Here is a 20,662-nt window from a genome sequence, read left to right on the forward strand (position 1 = left end):
TTTTTTCATTATCGCAATCTTTAATAAAAAATTGATCAAACCTATTATTATATTAGTTGATAATAAATATTCCAGATTAATGAGTACAGAGAATGCTCCTGAAGTTAATGATGCAATGCCACTTCAAAATAAATGTAATGAAACAAATGGAAAGGAAAAGCATGAACCCGAATTTGATCAAGAGCAGATAGATGTTTATGAGAATTTTTGGAGTGTTTTGGGGTACATTAAGATAGTAATAATCGGATGTATTTTGCTTCCAATTAGAGTCGTTTTGTGGGTCATTTCCTTCATTTTGTATATTCTCATTCTTTTATTCTTTGTTTGGTGCTTACCAGAAAAAGGTTTGAATAAAAAACTTTTTTTAAGAATTAATTATTTCTAAATTTCGAAGATGAGCCTATCGGAAAGGTTCGTGGTACCCTTTGGAGATTTTTCACTCGGATATGGGCTAGATTTATCCTTCTTTGCATGGGATACTATTGGGTTCCTCATAAAGGAAAACTCTATCGGGATTGTAAAATAATCGTTGCAAATCATACGTCATCCCAAGAAATTTTGTATACTGCTTGGGTTTATATGCCGTCTTTTGTCATTGCAGAGTTCGTCATATCAAAGCCAATTTTGCAACATTTGGCAAAGCTAAATATGGCTGTTGCTGTAAATAGACACAAAGGTGGAAATAGCAGCTCATTCAAGGATCTTGTGGAACGAAGGGTAAATGATAAAAGATTTCCTCGAATATTGATATTTCCTGAAGGAAGTACGAGTAACGGCACTCGAATTGCTCACTTTCATTCCGGAGCATTTATAACTGGCAATCCTGTGCACCCACTTGTCATTGATCATCACTACATTTGGAATGATCCAACATGGTCCTTGTACAATGTGTTTAGACATTTGGCACTGTTATTTTCTCAATTAACAAGTTGGATGTCTGTCAAATCACTACCAGTGTACTATCCATCGCCTGCAGAAAAGGCTCATCCAAAGTACTATGCCTGGAATGTGAAGAATCTAATTGCGCGAGTTGGAGGGAAAGGAATCTCATACTTAACATTGAAGGAGAAGACGCAATGGGAAAAAACAAGAGATAAGATACCTGTTCTGAAGCAGCCTCGCCCGAGAAATATTCAAAAAGAAGTTGCGCAAAAGATTAAAGATGGAGAAGCAATACGGAAAAGGAGAGAGGAAAGAAGCAAAAAGAGAGAGAAAGAACTCAAAGATATTGAAGAAGGCAGGATTTTGGACGAGCAAATGTTGTCAGATGAGGATCGTTCCTCAAACAGTGAAGCATATGAGGAACAGGAATTTGATGAACTTACTTATTGTATGTATTCCTTGATTAATATGAAATCTTTTTAACTTTTTCTGAAATTTGATTTTTTTGTAACTGATTTGTTTGAAACAACTCAATTGCTTTCGATCAATATAGACATTCCGCCAGAAGCAATGGACACCTCAAAAGATGAATTTCATTCAAACGCCGTTCTTCCTCCACCAGCCATTCTCAACTGGATTGAATCTCTTGGGAATTCGTCTGCTGGCACAACATTTGCACGCTCTGTTCCAAAGCCTCCGGCATCGATGAGAGGATGGAGCCCATATGTGAAGCAGGATGATATTAGAAGAAGCGACAATGCCAAAGAAAGAAAAGATGAAGAGGCAATAGCTGAAGAAGGAAGCTCAAGCAGCAGTGCATCTAATGTTAATGAGACAAAAGAAAATGTGATGGCTGAGAAAGACAATCAAATGCAAAAAATAGATTACGGAAAAAGCAATGAATTGGATCTGACTCCAGAGGATTTCACACCTTCTCCGCTTTATCTTCTCACCAAAGGCAATCAATCTGGAGAAAAGAACGAAACGCCACAAAATGTGTATCAGGCCCAGCAAATTGTGGAGGATGGGGAAGGAAACAAAGAATCTAATTCTCAAAATGATACTTCTTCTTCCTCTTCCTCTTCCTCTACCTCTTCTTCCTCCTCAACGTCTGCTTCGAGTTCTGAACAACTTTGAAGAGGAATATGAATAATTATGCCTTTTGGCATTGAGAATAAGTGTATTTACAAAGTCATTTCGTTCGAAGAGAAAATTATGTATCTATTTAAGTTTTCGTTTTGATTTTCCACTCTTGCATTTTTCAATGAAGATTTGTGTTTTATAATCATTCATCAGCTTCTTACTTCCAGCAACATTTTTTTATCGATCATATTTCCACATTTTTGTGATTAACTAATCATGAATTTCACTTCTCTTGTTTTTGTTGTTTTTTCACATCAATTTAGTAATGGCATAATTACAAAGGAAAAGATCGAAGATCTCCTTTTATAAACAAGAAGACAATGTTCATTCAAAAAAAAAGTTTGTTTATTTTTGCTAAAATGCAACATTACAAAAATAATAATAAAAATAAAAATAAAAATAAAAATAAAAATAAAAAATGAAATGAAGTTGAGAAATATCAAAGACATGTTTGAGGATGAGAATAAGTGTTGTTAGGAACATAATGCCCAATGAAAATATGAAATACAAAATTACATTTTTGAAAATGATAAGAAACTGTTTGTATCAATTTATAAAATGCGACTCATCGAAAAAAGATATAAAAACACTATTTACACGAAATAAAATGAAATAAACAAGAAAACTGTATGAGCTCATATTTCAGTCAACAAGATTGCTGCTTCATTGCAAGGTTAATAGACAAGAAGACTGAATGTATAAAAACAAATAAATAATCCATCAAAACATTTTTAAATTCAGTTAGAAAATCACCAAAACAAAAGTGGAAAAGAAAAATCTTCAAAAAAAATTGTTCGTGTGCCTTCGTCATCTCTACGAAGCACTGGAAATACCTGCAAAAACAAGCAAAACGGAAACAAGAAGCTCAAACAAATAACAATATTTAATTTAAAATGCACATCATAATATTAAAAAAATGTTAATTGGCAACAATTTCCTTTTCAAAAACTAGAAGTCAATGAACATTTAAAAATGAAAAAAAAATGAAAAATGAAAATTAAACGCAAACAAGATATTCAATATATAAAAGAGGAATGAACTCAATCATTGTACAGAGAAAGCTTATTGTGTTTTTGGAGGCCCAGACCAAGGGACAGCCTTAGCTCCTTTGATGGGATAGACAGACGTGTTGTAGATGTTCAAAATAGACAGAACTTTCACAGTTGCTGAGGGTTCACTCAGATATGCCTGGGGGAGGGGGGGATGGGGGTTAAAAAAAGAAGTAATACGGGTAAAAATGATTGGTTTTGTGGGAGATGACATATGAAAAGAAAAATGTTGTTGGAATAACACATGTTTCAATTACAACAACAAGTTATTATTTTGTGATTTGCAAATGAATAATTCGTTAATTGAAAATAGAAAAGGAAAAGAAAAGAGTAAAAACACACCATAAACTTAATCTTTGGTGGAATATGCTTCAAAGCGATTGGCTGGATTGTATCATTCACAAACAAGTGCATCGTGTTCTGGTCTTTGTTGCAGTTCACTTCGATGGCTATTCTGTCTGAATTTCCATATTTCTGGTTCCCTCCCTTTGAACGCTTGTTGTGCGTCACTTGACCACTAAATATCAAAAAGACATCAAACATTACAAAAAATGTTCGATTTTGAAGGTGTAAATGTTCCAAAAATTGAAAATAAGAATCAAAAAATAACGTTTTTAAAAAAGGAGTTGATGAATGTTAAATATAAAAACAAAAGCAAACGTCTTTCCATTGTATATTCCGCTTTCTGATGAAATAGAAATAATAATTCGTTATTCAAATAAATGAAGAACACAATGAAAGAAATAAAGGTGCAAACGAGTGTCGCTTCCAGGATCATATCCTGCGGTTGGCACAAACGTTGTTGGAACTATCCCAATTCCTGTGTTATTTTTTAAATGGTTGATGAGAAAGAACAATTAATAACAGAAATGGCATCACATATGCACGATTAATAATCAACACACACAAAATGTACAATTCAAAATAAAATTTAAAAAAAAAGTTGCTCTTTTCCCTCAAATTTGTCAAAGTTTGAGAGAAAAGAAGAAAAACAGAAGGATTCATTTAGCAAACCGTATTTTTCAGTGCATCCGTCAAACATCCACTCGCAACGCCAAATGCCCTGTGTGATTGGATACTCAACGATGACAACAGTAACACCAGGCGAAGCAAGACTAACTCCACTCAGAAATGGAACATGAGGAGAAGAGGAAGAAGAGGAAGAGGAAGGAGATGGAGTTGATGATGATGAAGAGGAGGAGGAGGATGATGATGAAGTGGAATCATCTCTGAAGACAGACAGGTCTTTTGTTTGGTTGTTATGGATGAATGTGACTTGAGACACCCGATGGATGATAGCATCTGCAAAGCATACAGTTCATTGATAGATTATTAGAAAAAAAAGAAATAAATAAATAAAATAAAATAAAATAAAATAAAATAAAATAAAAAAACAAACGAAATGCGATTCTTCTGGGGATAGCTTCCTGAATGCCTGGGAGTGGAACAGAGCCATCTTCATAGACAGAACGCTGTCTTTCGTGGCGAATGAGCTTCTGCGGAGACAGCCCTGCTGGCTGCTCAGAGGAAACCTCAGCCACTTTGTCAGATGCTTCACCTGTGGGTGTGGCTGGAGATGATGATGATGATAAAGATGATGAAGATGAAGAAGATGATGATGATGCAACATCAAATTCTTCTTCAGCTGATGGAATAACCAGCCCTTCAAGTTCATTCTTCTCCTCTTTTTCTTTTTCTTTTCCTTTTTCTTCGTTGGCTTTTGATTCTTCGTTTGTTGTTGCTTTCTCTTCTATCTTTTCGTCTTTCTCTTTTTGAATAACCGATTTTTCCTCCTCTTTCTTGTCGTCTTCAGCTGCTTCGTCTGTTTGTTTGTCTTCTTCTTCCTTTTTCTTCTTCTCTTCCTCTTCCTTTCTTAAACGTTCCTCTTCTTCTTCTTCTTTCTTCTTTCTTTCTTCTTCCTCTTTTCTTTTCTTTTCTTCCTCTTCTTCTTTCTTCTTTCTATCTTCTTCTTCTTTCTTCAATCTTTCTTCTTCTTCTTTTCTCTTTCTCTCTTTCTCCTCTTCTTCTCGCTTTATTCTTTCTTCTTCTTCTTTCTTCTTCCTTTCTTCCTCTTCTTTCCTTGCCTTTTCGGCTTCTTCTTCCTTTCTCTTCTTCTCTTCTTCCTCTTTTCTAATTCGTTCTTCTTCTTCCCGCTTTAATCTTTCCTCCTCTTCCTTCTTCTTTCTTTCTTCTTCTTCTTTTCTCAATCTCTCTTCTTCCTCTTTCCTCTTCTTTTCCTCTTCTTCCTTTCTCAATCGTTCTTCTTCTTCCTTTCTCTTTCTCTCTTCTTCTTCTTTCTTCTTCCTCTCTTCCTCTTCTTTTCTTAAACGTTCTTCCTCTTCCTTTCGTTTTCTCTCTTCTTCTTCCTTCCTCTTTCTTTCCTCTTCTTCTTCTTTCTTCTTCTTCTCTTCTTCTTCTTCTTTACGTTTTCTTTCCTCTTCTTCCTTCCTTTTCCTTTCTTCCTCTTCCTGCTTCAGCCTTTCTTCTTCTTCTTTTCTTTTCTTTTCCTCTTCCTCTTTCTTCTTCCTTTCTTCTTCCTCCTTTCGTAATCGTTCCTCTTCTTCTTTCCTCTTTCTTTCCTCTTCTTCATTCTTGATTCTCTCTTCTTCTTCTCTTTTGATACGATCTTCTTCTTTTCTCTTTCTTTCTTCTTCCTCTTTTCGTAAGCGCTCCTCCTCTTCCTTCTTCTTTTTCTCTTCCTCCTCTTTTCTTTTTCTTTCTTCTTCTTCCTTCCTTTTTCTTTCTTTCTCTTCTTTCTCTCTCTTTATTCGTTCTTCTTCTTCTTTTCTCTTCTTCTCTTCTTCTTCTTTCTTTAACCTTTCTTCTTCTTCTTTCCTCAATCTTTCCTTCTCTTCTTTCTTCTTCCTTTCTTCTTCTTCCTTCCTCCTCCTCGCTTCTTCTGCTCTTCTAAAGCGCTCTTCTTCTTCTCTTCTTAATCTCTCTTCTTCTTCCTTCCTCCTTCTTTCCTCTTCTTCTCTCTTGGTACGTTCTTCCTCTTCTTTGCGTTTTCTCTCTTCTTCCTCCTTCCTCTTTCTCTCTTCTTCTTCCTTTCTCTTTCTTTCTTCTTCTTCCTTCCTCTTCCTCTCTTCCTCCTCTTTTCTCTTTCTTTCTTCTTCTTCCTTTCTTATTCTCTCTTCCTCTTCTCTCTTCTTTCTTGCTTCATCCTGCTCTTTTGCATATTTTTTCTTTTCATTTTCTAACGTCTCGAGCTTATTTTTATCTGCATCAATTTCTCCTGGAGTTGATTTATCGCCTACTGCAGCAGTTGCTATGTTATCTCGCGTTACTCCAACTTTTTCCGCCTTTTCTGTTTCCAATGAATTCAGTATTGATGGAAATACAAGCTTTGGACTCTCTTCATCAATCTGATCAGTATGTGTAAATTCATCTCCTTTTAAAAGTGAACCATTATTATTTTTTTTATTTCTAGAACGTGCAGCAGAAGATGAAGCCTTGCATTGATGTGGCATCGATTCTTCTTTTGATTTAAAATTACCATTGTCTTTTTGAATAGAATTATCGAGTGTAACATATGGGCATTGATAAGAAGGTTCTTCTTCCTTTACTAAATTGTAATTTTTATTTTTTCTCCTTTAGAAATAAATGGATATTGTTATTATACAAAAAAGAATCTTCTAATAAGTCAAACTTAAATAAAATCCAAACCTCTTTCGGTAACATACGCAAGCAATGATAGTAATTAATATTATGATGAAAGAAACTCCAATTCCAAGGCCTAATGATAATCCAAGAATAAGATTTTTGTCTGCATCCTCATTTGATGATTTTAAATAAAATTTTTGAAGTGAAAACAATTGTTCCCCAAAAGAACTAAAAATATAGGAAGAAATACATATTAAAAAACATTGTAATTGAAAACATTTCAGTAATAAGAACGGAACAATTATGCAAGAAGTATTTAATTGTAATATGTAAATAACCTTTTTTGTTGAACTCTTTCCATTTTAGAACTTCTAAACTTAATAAATAAAAATAAAATCAAAAATTGCTTTAATTTAAAAAGATATGAATCGATCATACAATTCTTTATTGAAAAAAAAAGCAAATTATTCGTTTCAGAATATTCAAAAAAATTATTATAAAATTCACAGATCAAATAATTCGATCAAAAATTCTGTGAGATGGTGTTTCAGAAAAAAGAAAAAGCCCAAAAAACACAAGAACTAGTTAGACCATCAAACACTTTATTCCCTGCTGTTATAACTTTAGTAACTTCAACATTAGGTGCAGGATTATTGGGAGTTCCTTTAGCTTACGCAAAATCAGGAATAGTTGTTGCTTTGATTATGAACATATTTGTACAAATTATATCGTTCCTCTCAATGGTTATGGTGTTATATGTAACTGATGCTTCTGGTGTATATTCACTCGGAGGAGTTTGATTTTTAATTTTTTATTTTTATTGTTATAATTTTCAAATTTTTCGAATAATGATTAGCTAACTGCCAAATACTTTGGAGGATGGGGACTTATACTTGTTGAATGTTGTACATTTATGTTTTGTTTTGGATGTCTTTGGGCTTATGTGATTTTGATTAGTGACTTTGTCCCCTCTTTACTACGTTTGGCGGGGCTTAATCCGAATTCTATATTTGCCCAACCTTGGTTTACAGTTATTGTATTTGGCTTGTTTATTCTTCAACCCCTTTCGTGGTTTCGATCGATGGAAGCCTTAAAGTTTACATCATTTCTTGGGACAGCGTCAATGGCATTTTGTATTGTTGTTATTATCATACGATGCTTTAATCATACGCCTTCAATGGGACAAACGCCAGCCGCTGAACTTGTCCATCCGAGTATAAAAATGATTCAGACTTTTTCAACTTTGATATTTTCGATATGCTGCCATCAGAATGTTCCGTTGGTGATGGGAGGACTAAAAGGACGTTCACGAGAGACGATGATAAAAGTGACTATTGTGCAGTCGCTGATTGTTGGCTTGTTGTACATCTCAGCAGGGGCCTTTGGATACATGTGCTTCACAACTGGGTTTTTCAGCTCGTCTCACGCAGGGAATATTTTGATCATGTTTGATGACCATGATGTGCTGGCAGTTGTAGCGCGTGCTGCTTCTTTGGTGACTGTTACGTTCTGTTTTCCTGTGCAGATGTTGCCGGCTCGTCTTGCACTGAAGAACATTGGAACGATGATATATCGAGCTTATAAGAGCATGAAGAAGGAGAAAGAGAAGAGAAAGAGAGAAGAAGAAAGGAATAAAAGAAGAGAGAAAGAAGCAGAAGCAAAAAGGAAATGGGAAGAAGAATTGAACAATGCTTCAGTTAGTCAAGAGCGTCGAATGGAGAATGATGAAAATGAGCCGAATGAAAATGAACAGGAAGATGATGATAAGACAGATGAAGACAGATTGATGGTGGATCAATCAGTTCAGCTGAAGATGAAACGAAAGGAAGATTCAAAGGAAAAAACAGCAAAACAGAACATTTCATATTTCAGAATTGTAAAGCCTAAAAGGAAACTTGTGACTCAGCCGGTTAATAACGATGCAGAAATGCTAAAGAATATGCAGTCATATCAAAGAGCAGATGCATATTCAACTGCTGAACAACCAAATAACTCATCTCCTTCTCCTGTTTCTTCACCCTCTTCTTCTCTTTCTTCTTCTCCTTCTTCAACTCGAAAGAGATCGCACACACTTACCAATCTTTTTGACGATGTTGCTCTGCCAGCGCCTTCGTTTGCATCGATCTTTGCAGACGAGGCAGCTGTTGTGGAGAACGAAGATTATGCAGTGGAGACGGGATATGAGTTCATCGGAGGGGACATTCTGCCTGATGCTGTGTCACTGTCTGTGAATGATGACTACGAATACGAAGGTGCTGATGACGATGAAGGAGATGATGGAGATGGTGATGGACTGAAAGGGAAAAGCAGAAAGGGAAGGGGAATGCGGCTGATGCTACCAGATGAAGGAGAAGATGAGATGTTCCCTTCGTGGAATCTGGTAAGTGAAAGCGAAGAGAAGAAGAAAGAGAGAGAAGACAAAGAAAAAGCAGGATTAGCAGAAAAGCATTTTGTTGCTGGCGAAAACAAAACAGATGGAGAAGAAAAAGCAGACAGCGCAGAAAAGAGCTTGGAGCACTTTTTGGAGTCAGATGAAAATTTGAAGAAGACAGAGACAGTCGAAATGTCATTGGAGCCTTTGTCTCCTTCTTCTTCTTCTTCTTCCAATCACACCCCAAATTCTCTCTCGTCAAACACTTCTTCTTCTACTACTACTACTACTGCATCCACAGCAAACAAATGTCTTTCACGTGACTTGATCATTTCTTGTGTGATGGGCTCATCGCTCACTGTCATTGCGATGATTTTGGGGTATTTCATTCCGCAGGTGAATCTTGTGTTTGACATCGTTGGCTCGACAGCAGGAGTGGCTATTGTGTGTCTGTTTCCTGCTGCACTGCTGCTGAAGCTCATCAGCAATCCACACAAATATGTCACAAGGAAGCGATACTACGACCCGTCAGATGCTGAGTGTGTGTGGAAGAACCAGAAGAGAATCAAGCAGCTGCTGCGCCAGAAAAGGAAAGGGTGTTCGCTAAAGAAATGCGGTGGGGTGGCATTTCTTGTGTTTGGCATTTTGATGGGCCTTGCGTCTTTGGCGATGGCACTTTTGTTTGATACATCGCTGGGAAATAATGTTGAGTTTTAAGTGTGAAATAAATGTTTACATATTATAACTGAGTTTTTATTCATTTTGTGTGTTTTTGGTTCGGACGTGCTTTATTTTTCAGCAGATGTCACAAGCTTGTTTGTGATGTCATCTATTTGTAATTACTTCTCATTTGTTGCTTGTTCTATTAAAGTTAAGTTCCGTTGAAAAATGTTACTTTTAATTTTTTTTTTTTTGAATTTTTGTTTAATTTTATTTATTTTTATTTTTATTTTATTTTTGATTTTTTTCTAGAGTTTGCATCATTGATGAATTGCATTGTATTTTTGATGTTTCTTTATTTGTTTAATGTTGCCACTTTATGTTGATATGTGGCTATTTTCTTTTTGTTTTGCTGGAGTTTTGGCAAAACTTGTAAAAATAATATTTTTCACTTAATATGCATGTAATAATAATATTGTTTGTTTCAAAATTCCTATGAAATGAAATTTTGGGTAAATTTTTTGCTTTTTCGAAAAAAAAAAAAACAGCGATTTGTTTCAAACTTTTTCCACTTCCATAATAATAAGTCTAATGCTATTGTGTAAAAAAAATATGGAAAAATTATGAAAAGCAAAAAGATTCAAAAATGTTGGATGGAACAAAATTTTGATTGCAAAATATTCCTTCCCATATAAAAATAAAATACAAAAAATCAGATGAACAGTCTCATATTCTTTCATTGTTTTTCCCTCATTCTCATATCAAAAGTAACATATGAATTCTCCTTGGTACAGTCTTATGAAATGCAAAGAATTTGTTCGAGAAGGCAATTTCTTGGAAATCATCTTTGCGATCTTTACGTGCATAAAAATAGCAATCTTTTATCTTTTGATGCATATAAGACAACAAATATTTCAAAAGATTTTTCAATTGCAAAAGAATTCTTTCCATCATTGTTTACATCAGTAAATACTGTTCTCATAATGGGGAATTGCTCAATCGAACTTAAATCATCAATGCTTCTTTCTTCATCAAAACCATTAGCAATAATCAGCAAGCAATCTCATCTCTGTTTGAATGAGAGCATCACTCAGCAAAAATTAACATCTTTGTTCCAAATGCAAAGTGGGTCAATTTGTTTCACAAACATGACTTAAATCCCCCAAGAGAGTCTTAACCCATCCGGTATCATATTTTCATCTGATGATTCCAATTCAGCCATTTTGAGCAATTCTGTCATTGCAGGCCTGGCTGTTTCAGCTTCAGATATTTCCTGTTGTATGGAAAGAGCAAAATCGAACAAATTGATAATTGTGCCTTCAGGAACATGACTGTGAAATATTCCTCGAATAGCGATCATTTTGTGGAACATTCATGTTTTCGAAGTTCAATTGAGAACTGCCTCATTTATTCGTGTGTGAATGTCTTTGAAGGAGGGATATCGAGTGGATCGTTTTCTTTACATGAATTTATTTGCAAAAACGCAACCACACATTTTGGGAAAAGAGAAACGAATGACCTTCAAAGAAAAGAACAAATTAACACAACAGTAAGCCAATCCTTTTCATTGTGTGAATGTGAAGATTGCACATCCCCATATGGAGGCGCTCTTTATGTGCATGACAATGCAAGTGCCATTTTCACAGTTGAAAATTCTTCATTTTTAAGATGCAATGCTTCTTCGACAATTGGAGGTGGAATTTATGCTTGGAAAATTGCTAAATGCATCGTGCAACGTACGTCATTCACTCAATGTTCGTCTGCAGCAACCACATACTTTGGAGGTGGAGGAATAATGGTCGATAATGTTTATACCCAATCAGTTGTTGACGATTGTTTATTTTATAATTGCTCTTCAGCTGATGATGGAGGAGCTATATATTTTTATCAAACAAAAACAGAAAGGCAGAAAGTGTGCGTCGTGAATTCCTTTTATGATAACTGTCGATGCAACTCTTCAATAAATGGTGCAGGAGGGGCAATTATTCATTGGACCCCTTCAGATAAAGTTGCTATTTCAAATTGTTTATTTTGTCATTGCTATGCAAGGTGTTGGGGAGGAGCTGTATGCATTGAAATAAATGCATATAATTACGGAACATTATTATTTTTCTGCTTATTTCACAACAACACTTGTAGAAAATTAGGAAATGATTTATCTCTGCAAGGCTCAACGTCAAATAACATTGATCCAACCTGCTATTCAACCGGCCAAACAACAAACAGAGTTTGTACAAATTTTTATTCAAACGTTGATCACAGTGAATGGCTTCGCAATGATTTTGGAAATGTGAGATTTGTCTCATCAACTGATTCACAACCAAAAGGCAACGACACATATGCGTGTGGAATTTATGAATCTTATCCATGCAGCACGATCAGTCGTTGCCTCACACAACTCATTCCAGACTTGGTTCCCAATGTCGAAATATCTTCGGGAACGATAATCGAAACAAATAGTTTTGATTGTGGAGTCAATGCTTTTACTGTTAATGGCCAAAGCAATATGAGCACAGCAATCCAAACAGAACAAGAGGCTGGTGGTTTGCCTCTTTTTTCAGTCTCAACAGGCACATTGACAGTCAGGGACTTTATTATTGTGCATGACTCAGTTCATTCAAATAATCAAGTCTCAAAGCTAATTGAGATAAGTGGAGCAGGAGGAATGAGGATCAGCAGACTGAACATGTCTTCTGGAAGCGGACAATCAACAGAAACAGCATTTTCGACAGAACTGATAAATGTCCAGAATGGGATGTTTCAGATGGAACATGTGAACTGGTCAATGACTATTTCCACAAATTCACTGTTTTCGCTTTCTTCAACAAATGAGATTTCGTTGACGCTTTCAGAATGCGCTTTTGATGGAATAGAAAGAACAACAAGAGGAGCAGCTGTGATGTCATTTTCCAACGATAAGACTAACGTTGATCTGAATTCTTGTTCATTTTTGGGATGTGGAAGCACAAGTTCAGAGAATGGAGGATCGATGATGTTATGTGCAGGAGAAGCAAATGAAGTGAAAGTGGAAGGTGGGACGTTTGAAGGGTGTTTTTGCTCTGCATCGTATGTCATGGGGGAGGAATCCTTCTCCAGCTATTGAATGCAAACCCCAATTTCCAGATATCCTCCGAATTCGGAACAAACACAGCCAAATGGGGGAATGATATCTTTGTCATTTCACCCAATCTGGAAGAAACAGCAAAATCAGAAAACATCACATGTGAGACAGCCACCTTGAACTCTGTTGACAAAGTGAGAGGATACGACAATGAAAACACGAATGTAGCCATTCCTCTCTGCATCTATCTCCTTCCCTCTCCAGAAGAAATATATGCTAGAAGCACCGAGTCGTCTGATCATTCGCACTGTGGAATTGTCCAATTCCCTTGTTTGACAATGAAGCACTCTCAAGCACGTCAAACAGGAATAAAGATAGTGACTGTGAATAGAATGATTTTAATGAACAATAAATTGACATTTGAAGAACGGAAACATGAAATCAAAGGAAATGATGATGAAAGTGGATGGACAGTCTCCGATGCAAGTTTAACACTGGACTCAGCGATGATTTCAGCAAATGTTGAAACGGAATTATCAAAATTCATCTTCTCTCTTCCATCATCTATTTTTCTTCGCTCCATTTTCATTCTCTCTTCATCATCATCTCTTCTTCTTCTATTCCAAACACAAAAATATGCACATTGATCAGATGGAGAAACTCCAACACACTTGCCTCCCTTTCACCATTGTTATCTCATGCATTTGCGCCACAGCACCGTCCCACGTACAGCCTGCAGTATCAAAACCACAAGTCCAGAAACGCTCTTCTCCTTTATCAACCATTAAATCATCAACAAATCCACTTCTGCTCTTTGCAGATTCTTCTTCTACAGAAACTCAAGCAGCACTTCTTTCTCCTCGTCCTGCGACATATTCTTTATCGCCTTCCATTCTTCCTCAATCACCTCCCTCACTTCGCTCACAACATTCACAAACTCCCAAACAATCATTTGTTTCATCTTCATTCGTTTTCTCAAGCCATTCAACTCCAATATTTGTTTCTTCTCTTTCCTTCTTCTTCTTATTCACCTTCTTCTTCTTCTTCTTCTCTTTCTTCTCTTTCTTCTCTTTCTTCTTCTTCTTTTTCATCATCATCATCTTCTTCTTCTATATCTTCTTCTCCTTCATTGACAGTTTCCACCTTTGCCTCTGTCTCAGCCACTTCCCCCATCTTCCCTGCACCCGCCATCACTCAAACAACCACGTCAATGGCACGGATACACTCATCAACAGCACACCGCTTTGAAATTAGCACCTCAAACACTTCATTTTCTACCACTTTTACATTAGCCACGCTTCGCTCTTTCTTTGATGACACATCGTCTTCTGTTTCTGCATCGCTGTTGGCTCCGACGATTGTGCTTGGAGGATCTTCAACTGAATCCATTGCATTTTCTTCTTCTTCTTCGTCGTCTTCTTCTTCTTCCCTTCCACCTTTATCTTCCTCTGCTTCTTCTTCGTTGGCATCTCTGACTTCTCCAACATCTCTCGCTTCCTCCTCTTTCTCTGCTCTTCTATCCTTCTCTCATCCCATCCAGCAGATGTCGACATCCACCTCTCCTGGCCCTGCACTCACCCGACAGCCTCAGCCTTCATCTCAGTCTCAATCTCAATCTCAGCCTCAGTCTCAATCGTTGTCTTCCTCTCAGAACACGAACTCTCTCCACTCGCACTTCGTCAGCCACATCGCAGCAGTCACTCACACAGGCAAGCTCTCCTTCCCTCCCGTCTCATTTGGCTCATCCAGGAAGCCTCCAACAATCTACTGCTGTTGCAACCCCAACTACATCATCAAACTTGCCAGCTGCAGTCACTTCGTCTGCTATCATCTCCACTACTTCCTCCTCATCTCTTTCATCTGCTCTTTCTGCGCCTCTTTTCTCTTCCGCAACTGATGCGCCGCTTCTCCTCGGCACATACTCTCCATCTTCACACACCTCGTCGCAAAAGCGCTTCTTCTATTCGCCTCCTCGTCTGTTCAAATTCACCACTCATCTTGACGATGTACCACATTCAATGCCTTCGTCCCATTCGTCGCACAAGCGCTCTTCTTCTTCGCATCAGGAGATGAGGAGGTCGATGGAGCTGCATTAACACCGTAAAGCCAATTATACAAGCACATCGATAAGCAACTCGTCAGAACACTCGCATTTGACATACTGTTCAAAGCAGGTGCTTCCAGAGATGAATGCGCTGGGGTTGATGAAAAGAGAGAAGAAGAGGAATGTGACAGATGAGATATATGAGATGATGAAGGAGATGGAAAAGAAGAAGAAGGAACAGACACTTAAATAAATAGAAATTGATGACGAAGAAGAGGAAGTGGAAGTGGAAGTGGAAGAGGAAGAGGAAGAGGAAGAGGAAGAGGAAGAGGAAGAGGAAGAGGAAGAGGAAGAGGAAGAGGAAGAGGAAGAGGAAGAGGAAGAGGAAGAGGAAGAGGAAGAGGAAGAGGAAGAGGAAGAGGAAGAGGAAGAGGAAGAGGAAGAAGAAGAAGAAGAGGAAGAGGAAGAAGGATGATGAGGAGGAGAAAGAAGAGCGGAAGAAGGCAGGATTTGAGAAGGCAGCAGAGAAGCAGAAGCATTTTGAGGCAAAAGAGAAGCAGAAGGAGAAGGAGAAGGAGAAGGAGAAGAATGAGAATGAGAATGAGAAGGAGAAGGAGAAGGAGAAGGAGAAGGAGAAGGAGAAGGAGAAGGAGAAGGAGAGACAGTAAGTGATGTGTTAGCAGAGGCAGATGCTGACTGTTGTGTCTGTGTTTGTAACATTGTCTGTGAAATCGTCTGTGTGTGAGAGTAAGCTTGTGACTGCGAAATGGAGCTTGTATTCGAATGAGGCTGAGAACGTGGCTGAGAATGAGAAGAAGATTGTGAATGAGTTTGATGCTGTTGAGCAGCACTGCCATTATGAGTGTGATTAAAATGATGATGATGGCTATGAGCATGACTTTGACTATTACTTTGGCTATGGCTTTGACTGTGATTATCAAAATGGCTGTGTATATGTGTTCCAACGGACTCAGCTGTGCGTGCAGTGGAAGAGAACTGGGTGGATGTGTTTCCCGACACGACAGACGGGGTGGGAGTGGTAGAAGGAAAGATCAGATCATTGCGAGGAAGAGGAGATAGTTGTGACAGTTGTGTGACTGCATCCTTCACTTCCCTCCTCGAATCCAGCAGGTCTGAGTACTCTTCATTCACATCCGGTCTTATCAGCTCTTCGAGCGTGCGGCACAGGAATGAATCGATGTTGGTTATCTCCTGTGCCAGCGACACCACGCTCCCGTCAAAGGAGCTGTCGTCCATCCAGAAATGCAGCTTCAGCAGGTTCTGTGCACGCACAAAGGCAGTCAACACCTGGTGTGCTAGTCACATGCAGATTTCGATGCGGTAGATGGAAATGGCGGCTAATGAGCAGATCTCATTGATGATGCCTCGAAGCACATGCAGTCTTGTTCGCAGGCGCATTGGCAGCTCCAAAAGGATGGGGGTGATGGTGGCAGAGTCCGAGCATTGAGACAAGATGCGGGATACGACGTGGGAGCTGGCGGGGGAGCGTGTGGGGTGGTGATAAGGAAACTGAAGAAGAGGAGGAGGAAGAAGAGGAAGGAGAAGGGGAGCCGCAGATAGAGGCAGTAGCAGAGGCAGCAGCAGCAGAGGCAGTAGCAGAGGCAGCAGAAGAAGTGCCGAAGGTGGGTGAGTCAGGCATAGAGGCGAGGGAGATGTGGCGTGATGATGGATGAGAGGAAAGATTGAGATGAGTGTGATTGAAATGGCTGGTGTTGCTGTAATTGCTATTGATGTTGATATTGTTATTGTTATAAAGATTATGATTGTGATTATGATTATGATGGTTGAAATGATGATGGTGATGGTTATGATGACTGGGGTGGCTGAGATATTGATGAGCATCACCCGATTGGTCTGAATGAGCAGAATGAGTAGAGTAGTGCGAATGGTGCGAGTGGATGGAGTGATGGCGACTCAGAGCATGTTGCTGCTGCTGATACTGTTGTTGTTGTTGTGATTGTTGTTGTTGCTGCTGCTGCTGTTGCCTTGTCATCTGAGGCTGGTTGAACTGCAGAGTCGGCAAGTGCACACGCGAATGAGAATTCTGCAGTGTTTGCATCGTCTGCAGCGCAGAATGTGAGGCGCGGTGCTGGTTCTGTTGTTGGAACAGAGACGATCGCGAGGCTGGGAGTCTCGCAGAACTCGTTCGACGAGGAAGACGGAGACGACGGGCTGAGCGGAGGTTCTTCGGCACCGCTTATTTCTCCGTCCGGAGAAACATGAAAGCGATCTCTTTGACGCTGCTCGACGAGCGAGGAGAGGAACTCGTAGTCCTGCTGCCCGAAGGCAAACAGGCGGGCAAGCTTCTTGTTCCCGCTGGCGTGCTGGATGAATGCGATGATGGCATCCAGCAGCTGAAGAGCGCTGTCGATGTACTCCCGCACAACAGTCGGCTTGATCGGGTAGATGTCTGCGATCTTGATGATGCCTTCGAACGGCGACCAGACGTTGAGTGCCTGCTGCTGCTGCTTCATGCTGCGGATCTCCAGCGCCACCTTCGCGCGCACAGCAGACAGCGTCAGCGGCACCAGCGGCTGCGACGCCATCAGCGTATATGTGCGCTCCGCAGCTGCTTTCTGCTTGTACTGCTTCAGCTGCGCCGTTTCCAGTTTGTAGAACGCTGCTTCAAACGGCCTGCGCTGCGTCTCGTTGGAGGTGGCTGGCACACACCCCAGATGCGCAGCATATGCACAGGAATACACCACAAAGTAGATCAGCGCCTTCCGCACGGGATCTTCGGGCATTTGAAAAGCTGACTGTGACTGTGAGTCGAAGTCGTCTGCTTTGTCAGGCATATCCAACGAAGCACTGTGAGCAGAGCACTGTGCAGCTCCAGTGGCTTCGGCAGCAGATTTCGGCTGTTCGTTTTCTGTGTCTCCCTTTTGGAGCTGAGGTGGCTGTTGGGCAGCGTTCTTGCTGTGCTGAAGACGAGAAGAGAAGCCTTCTGCCTTGTCGCTCTGTTGGTAGACAGAAGAATAATACTGCACTTCTTCCCATTCTTCGCTGTTGTGCCAATCGCTCTTCTTCGTGCTAATGTTCGCTTTCTTTCTTTGACCTTGCGACGAAGAGAAAACTGAAAACATTCGTTCCAGCTCAGCTTCCACAGCTTCTGTGTATATTCCAGACTGGAGCACTTTGAAATACACGCCGCACTCCATATTCTGATAAAAATCGCACAGCATTTTGCTCCTTTGTACAATTACTCGAGCAGATTGCACATCAACCTCTGGGACAAAGCCAGATGAGAGATTGAAAATATCCTTTGGTGTTGTGTCCAGCAATTGTTGTCTCTCTGCTCGAATGCTGTTTAGCTAACCTCCTTCGATTACGATTATTCGAGATAAAATTAATTTTTGAAATGATTCTATTATTTCACTGTTCAATCCTTCGGAAGGCATTTCATCTCCCTCGCTCAGAAATAGCTGCATCGCTGGAGCCAATCTATAAAATGAATCATTCATTCCATTGAACAAGTGCGAAGAAAATAAAAGCACTTGCAAGACCAATCGAGATGGTCCATACTTGTTCAACGTTTTTGAATGAGACAATTTTCCACTTATCACATTAATCAAAAAATTCCATTTGTTCACGTATTTGTAAAGTTTTTTGTAAGCTGCCAGACTTTTTAATATTTTATGACGCTCTTGTGTACCATGAAGCGGAAGCGTCGAAAAAAAAATAACGAGGCAAAAGGCTATTGATCGTTCCTTCGATAATTTTTAAGAGAAATGCAAATCGAACGTGTTGAACTTCCAATCTAGTTTCGCAAATTGAAGGATTTTTAATAATGTTTGGTACATTCCATTTGCAGCAAGACGGATTGTAGACGCAATTGTAAGATTGAAAGAAACAGATGAATATGGTAAAGAATACATAAGTAGCGATGTAGCAGTTGGAACTCCGTGAGGATAATTACGATTTATTAATACAAATGTAAATGGTAATGATTTTTTTCGTTTCCTGCCTCATAAATGTGCAGATAAGATACGGTAAATTTCCTGAAGAAAAGTCCTTCACAATTCCAAAACTCTTCTTTTCTTCATCTCTGTCATACACTTGCGATATTAAATTTACAAATGTATTAAGGAATTTTTCTGTTGTTTTGGACTCCAGTTTGATGAAATAGAGCTTTAATTAATGGAAGAGTTGAATAACATAAAAAAATACATAACAGATCAACAATTCTAAAAAAACACATTTTTTTTTATGAAATGAGCCAGATGATTTGCATTGCCCTGATCAAAATAACTTTTTAGCAGAGAACCCATTTGTTTGAAATTGGTAATAGTTGTTTCATTTACAATTTCTTGCTCCCAAAAAAGCATCAAAATATTCTAATTCATTAAAATCAAGAACCTTAAAACAACCAAAAAAGCATAAATAAATATATAAAAGAAAATAAAAATAAAAAATAAAAAATCAGTTGATCTGGAAGCATATTGAGTATGAGGAGATAAAAAAAACTGAATTTGGAGAAGTGTTATATGCACAAAATAGAATCTTTCAAACAAGCTGTGAAAGCAGAACTGGTTGATCTGTGTGCTTTTGTCGATTTGAGAATAAGTGATTGTTGCTGAAGATGAAGGTGATGATGATGAAAATAACAAAAAAAAAAAAAAAAAAAGAATAGAAGGTGTTTGAGAGACCAACGAAGAGAGAAGAATTTCTCTTGTCTTGTTGCTCTGTTTTTCTCGCAAAAGAGTCAGAAAACCCTGTTCCAGACTGGTCACTTATACAATCGGATTCTGTGCCCATCCAATTCAATGAAGGAAAGTAAAGATATATGAAACAAAGAAGATTGAAGAACAAAACAGATGAAAATTGTATGAGTTTTCGATGAGTAAACTATCGAGATCGATGAAAAAGAAGAAGATGATGAAGATGGAGAAGAACAAATTGACAGCAATGACAGAACATATTGCCAAAGTGAAATAAATTTTCTGATTCTTTCCCTTTCTCTTCTTCTTCTTCTCTGCTGCTCAATCACCACAAGATGAATTGATTTTCCTCCCAGAATCCACAAGAGAGGAAAAAGTGAAAGTTAGCTTCAAATAATCAGGGGCAGAAGATAATTCTCATATTTTGTGCTTTTCATCCGCTTCCAAAGCAATTAGTGAAGATTGTAAGGAGGAAGTTGATGATGTTTGAAGTGTGTTTGGAGACTGTTTCGTTGAAGAAGATGAAGTAAAAAAACTTTGCAAATCAACTTGGTTCGTCAACAGCTCATAATTCTTTTTTTTCAAGTTCCAAATGAAACTTTGTTGCACCTGTGAATATGACGATTTGTGCATCCAAATCTCCTTCTGCTGCTGTGGTTGATTCTCTTTTTCATCTGCTTTGCATTTCTCTCTCTCTCTCTCAATCATCCTCACCCAAATTCGCTCATAACCCTTTCCACTCCTGCTGCTTCCAAGCATTCTCGTTCAATGCTGACTCATACAAATAGACTTTGAAATCGAAGTGATATCTCCTCCTTTTCATGTTTCCATCTGGTGCCTTCATTGTGCAATCACCAGCATGATTCTTGTTCTTTCTTCACTTCAACAGCAAATCCAATCCCAAATCATCCCCCACACCCAATGCATTTCTCCATTTGTTCCACCAAAAAGAAAAAATATCATTCATCCATCATCTATCTCACTTCATCATTTCTCCACTTTTCCAAAGCTCATTGCATTCGTCTGCTCATTTTTCTTCCTTTGCCTCTTTCACCAAAGCAATTTGTCAAACAAATCCGTCATAAGCAAGGCACATGAGACTTTGGCCATTGCTCTAGAATTGTTCTATTGAAATTAAAAATATAAAAATAGACAAAAGCAGGTGCGGAT

General features: G+C 38.5%; 6 protein-coding genes across 6 annotated transcripts; 3 read left to right on the forward strand and 3 right to left on the reverse strand.

Annotated features, from left to right (window-relative positions):
* Nucleotides 1–46: 46 nt before the first annotated feature.
* MONOS_18248 (putative Phospholipid/glycerol acyltransferase) lies at nt 47–2,019 on the forward strand (the record flags this gene model as incomplete). Its single annotated transcript, XM_067871249.1, has 3 exons — nt 47–344; nt 395–1,330; nt 1,436–2,019. The coding sequence occupies exons 1-3, from the start codon at nt 80–82 to the stop codon at nt 2,017–2,019; spliced, it is 1,785 nt and encodes a 594-aa protein (XP_067720058.1). The 5' UTR covers nt 47–79.
* A 332-nt stretch (nt 2,020–2,351) lies between these two features.
* Nucleotides 2,352–6,544, reverse strand: MONOS_8281 (putative Signal recognition particle receptor FtsY; the record flags this gene model as incomplete). Its single annotated transcript, XM_067878678.1, has 6 exons — nt 2,352–3,213; nt 3,417–3,591; nt 3,735–3,759; nt 3,832–3,894; nt 4,089–4,376; nt 4,474–6,544. 6 exons carry the CDS (start codon nt 6,542–6,544, stop codon nt 3,088–3,090), a joined length of 2,748 nt encoding a protein of 915 aa, XP_067720059.1. The 3' UTR covers nt 2,352–3,087.
* A 638-nt stretch (nt 6,545–7,182) lies between these two features.
* On the forward strand, nt 7,183–10,196 carry MONOS_8282 (putative AminoAcid/AuxinPermease(AAAP) Family Protein). Its single transcript, XM_067878679.1, has 2 exons — nt 7,183–7,471; nt 7,534–10,196. Exons 1-2 carry the CDS (start codon nt 7,217–7,219, stop codon nt 9,763–9,765), a joined length of 2,487 nt encoding a protein of 828 aa, XP_067720060.1. The 5' UTR covers nt 7,183–7,216; the 3' UTR covers nt 9,766–10,196.
* Nucleotides 10,197–11,750: 1,554 nt separating this feature from the next.
* MONOS_8283 (uncharacterized protein) lies at nt 11,751–14,865 on the forward strand (the record flags this gene model as incomplete). The annotated part of the gene is made up of 5 exons (XM_067878680.1): nt 11,751–11,773; nt 11,971–12,740; nt 12,905–13,099; nt 13,750–14,371; nt 14,421–14,865. 5 exons carry the CDS (start codon nt 11,751–11,753, stop codon nt 14,863–14,865), a joined length of 2,055 nt encoding a protein of 684 aa, XP_067720061.1.
* A 624-nt stretch (nt 14,866–15,489) lies between these two features.
* MONOS_8284 (uncharacterized protein) lies at nt 15,490–16,473 on the reverse strand (the record flags this gene model as incomplete). Its single annotated transcript, XM_067878681.1, has 3 exons — nt 15,490–15,663; nt 15,834–16,129; nt 16,209–16,473. The coding sequence occupies 3 exons, from the start codon at nt 16,471–16,473 to the stop codon at nt 15,490–15,492; spliced, it is 735 nt and encodes a 244-aa protein (XP_067720062.1).
* Nucleotides 16,474–16,675: 202 nt separating this feature from the next.
* MONOS_8285 (uncharacterized protein) lies at nt 16,676–18,016 on the reverse strand (the record flags this gene model as incomplete). Its single annotated transcript, XM_067878682.1, has 1 exon — nt 16,676–18,016. One exon carries the CDS (start codon nt 18,014–18,016, stop codon nt 16,676–16,678), a length of 1,341 nt encoding a protein of 446 aa, XP_067720063.1.
* Between the last annotated feature and the right edge of the window lie 2,646 nt (nt 18,017–20,662).

The sequence above is a fragment of the Monocercomonoides exilis genome, assembly GCF_001643675.1.
Source record: "Monocercomonoides exilis strain PA203 chromosome Unknown scaffold56-565389, whole genome shotgun sequence".
NCBI lineage: Eukaryota > Preaxostyla > Oxymonadida > Polymastigidae > Monocercomonoides > Monocercomonoides exilis.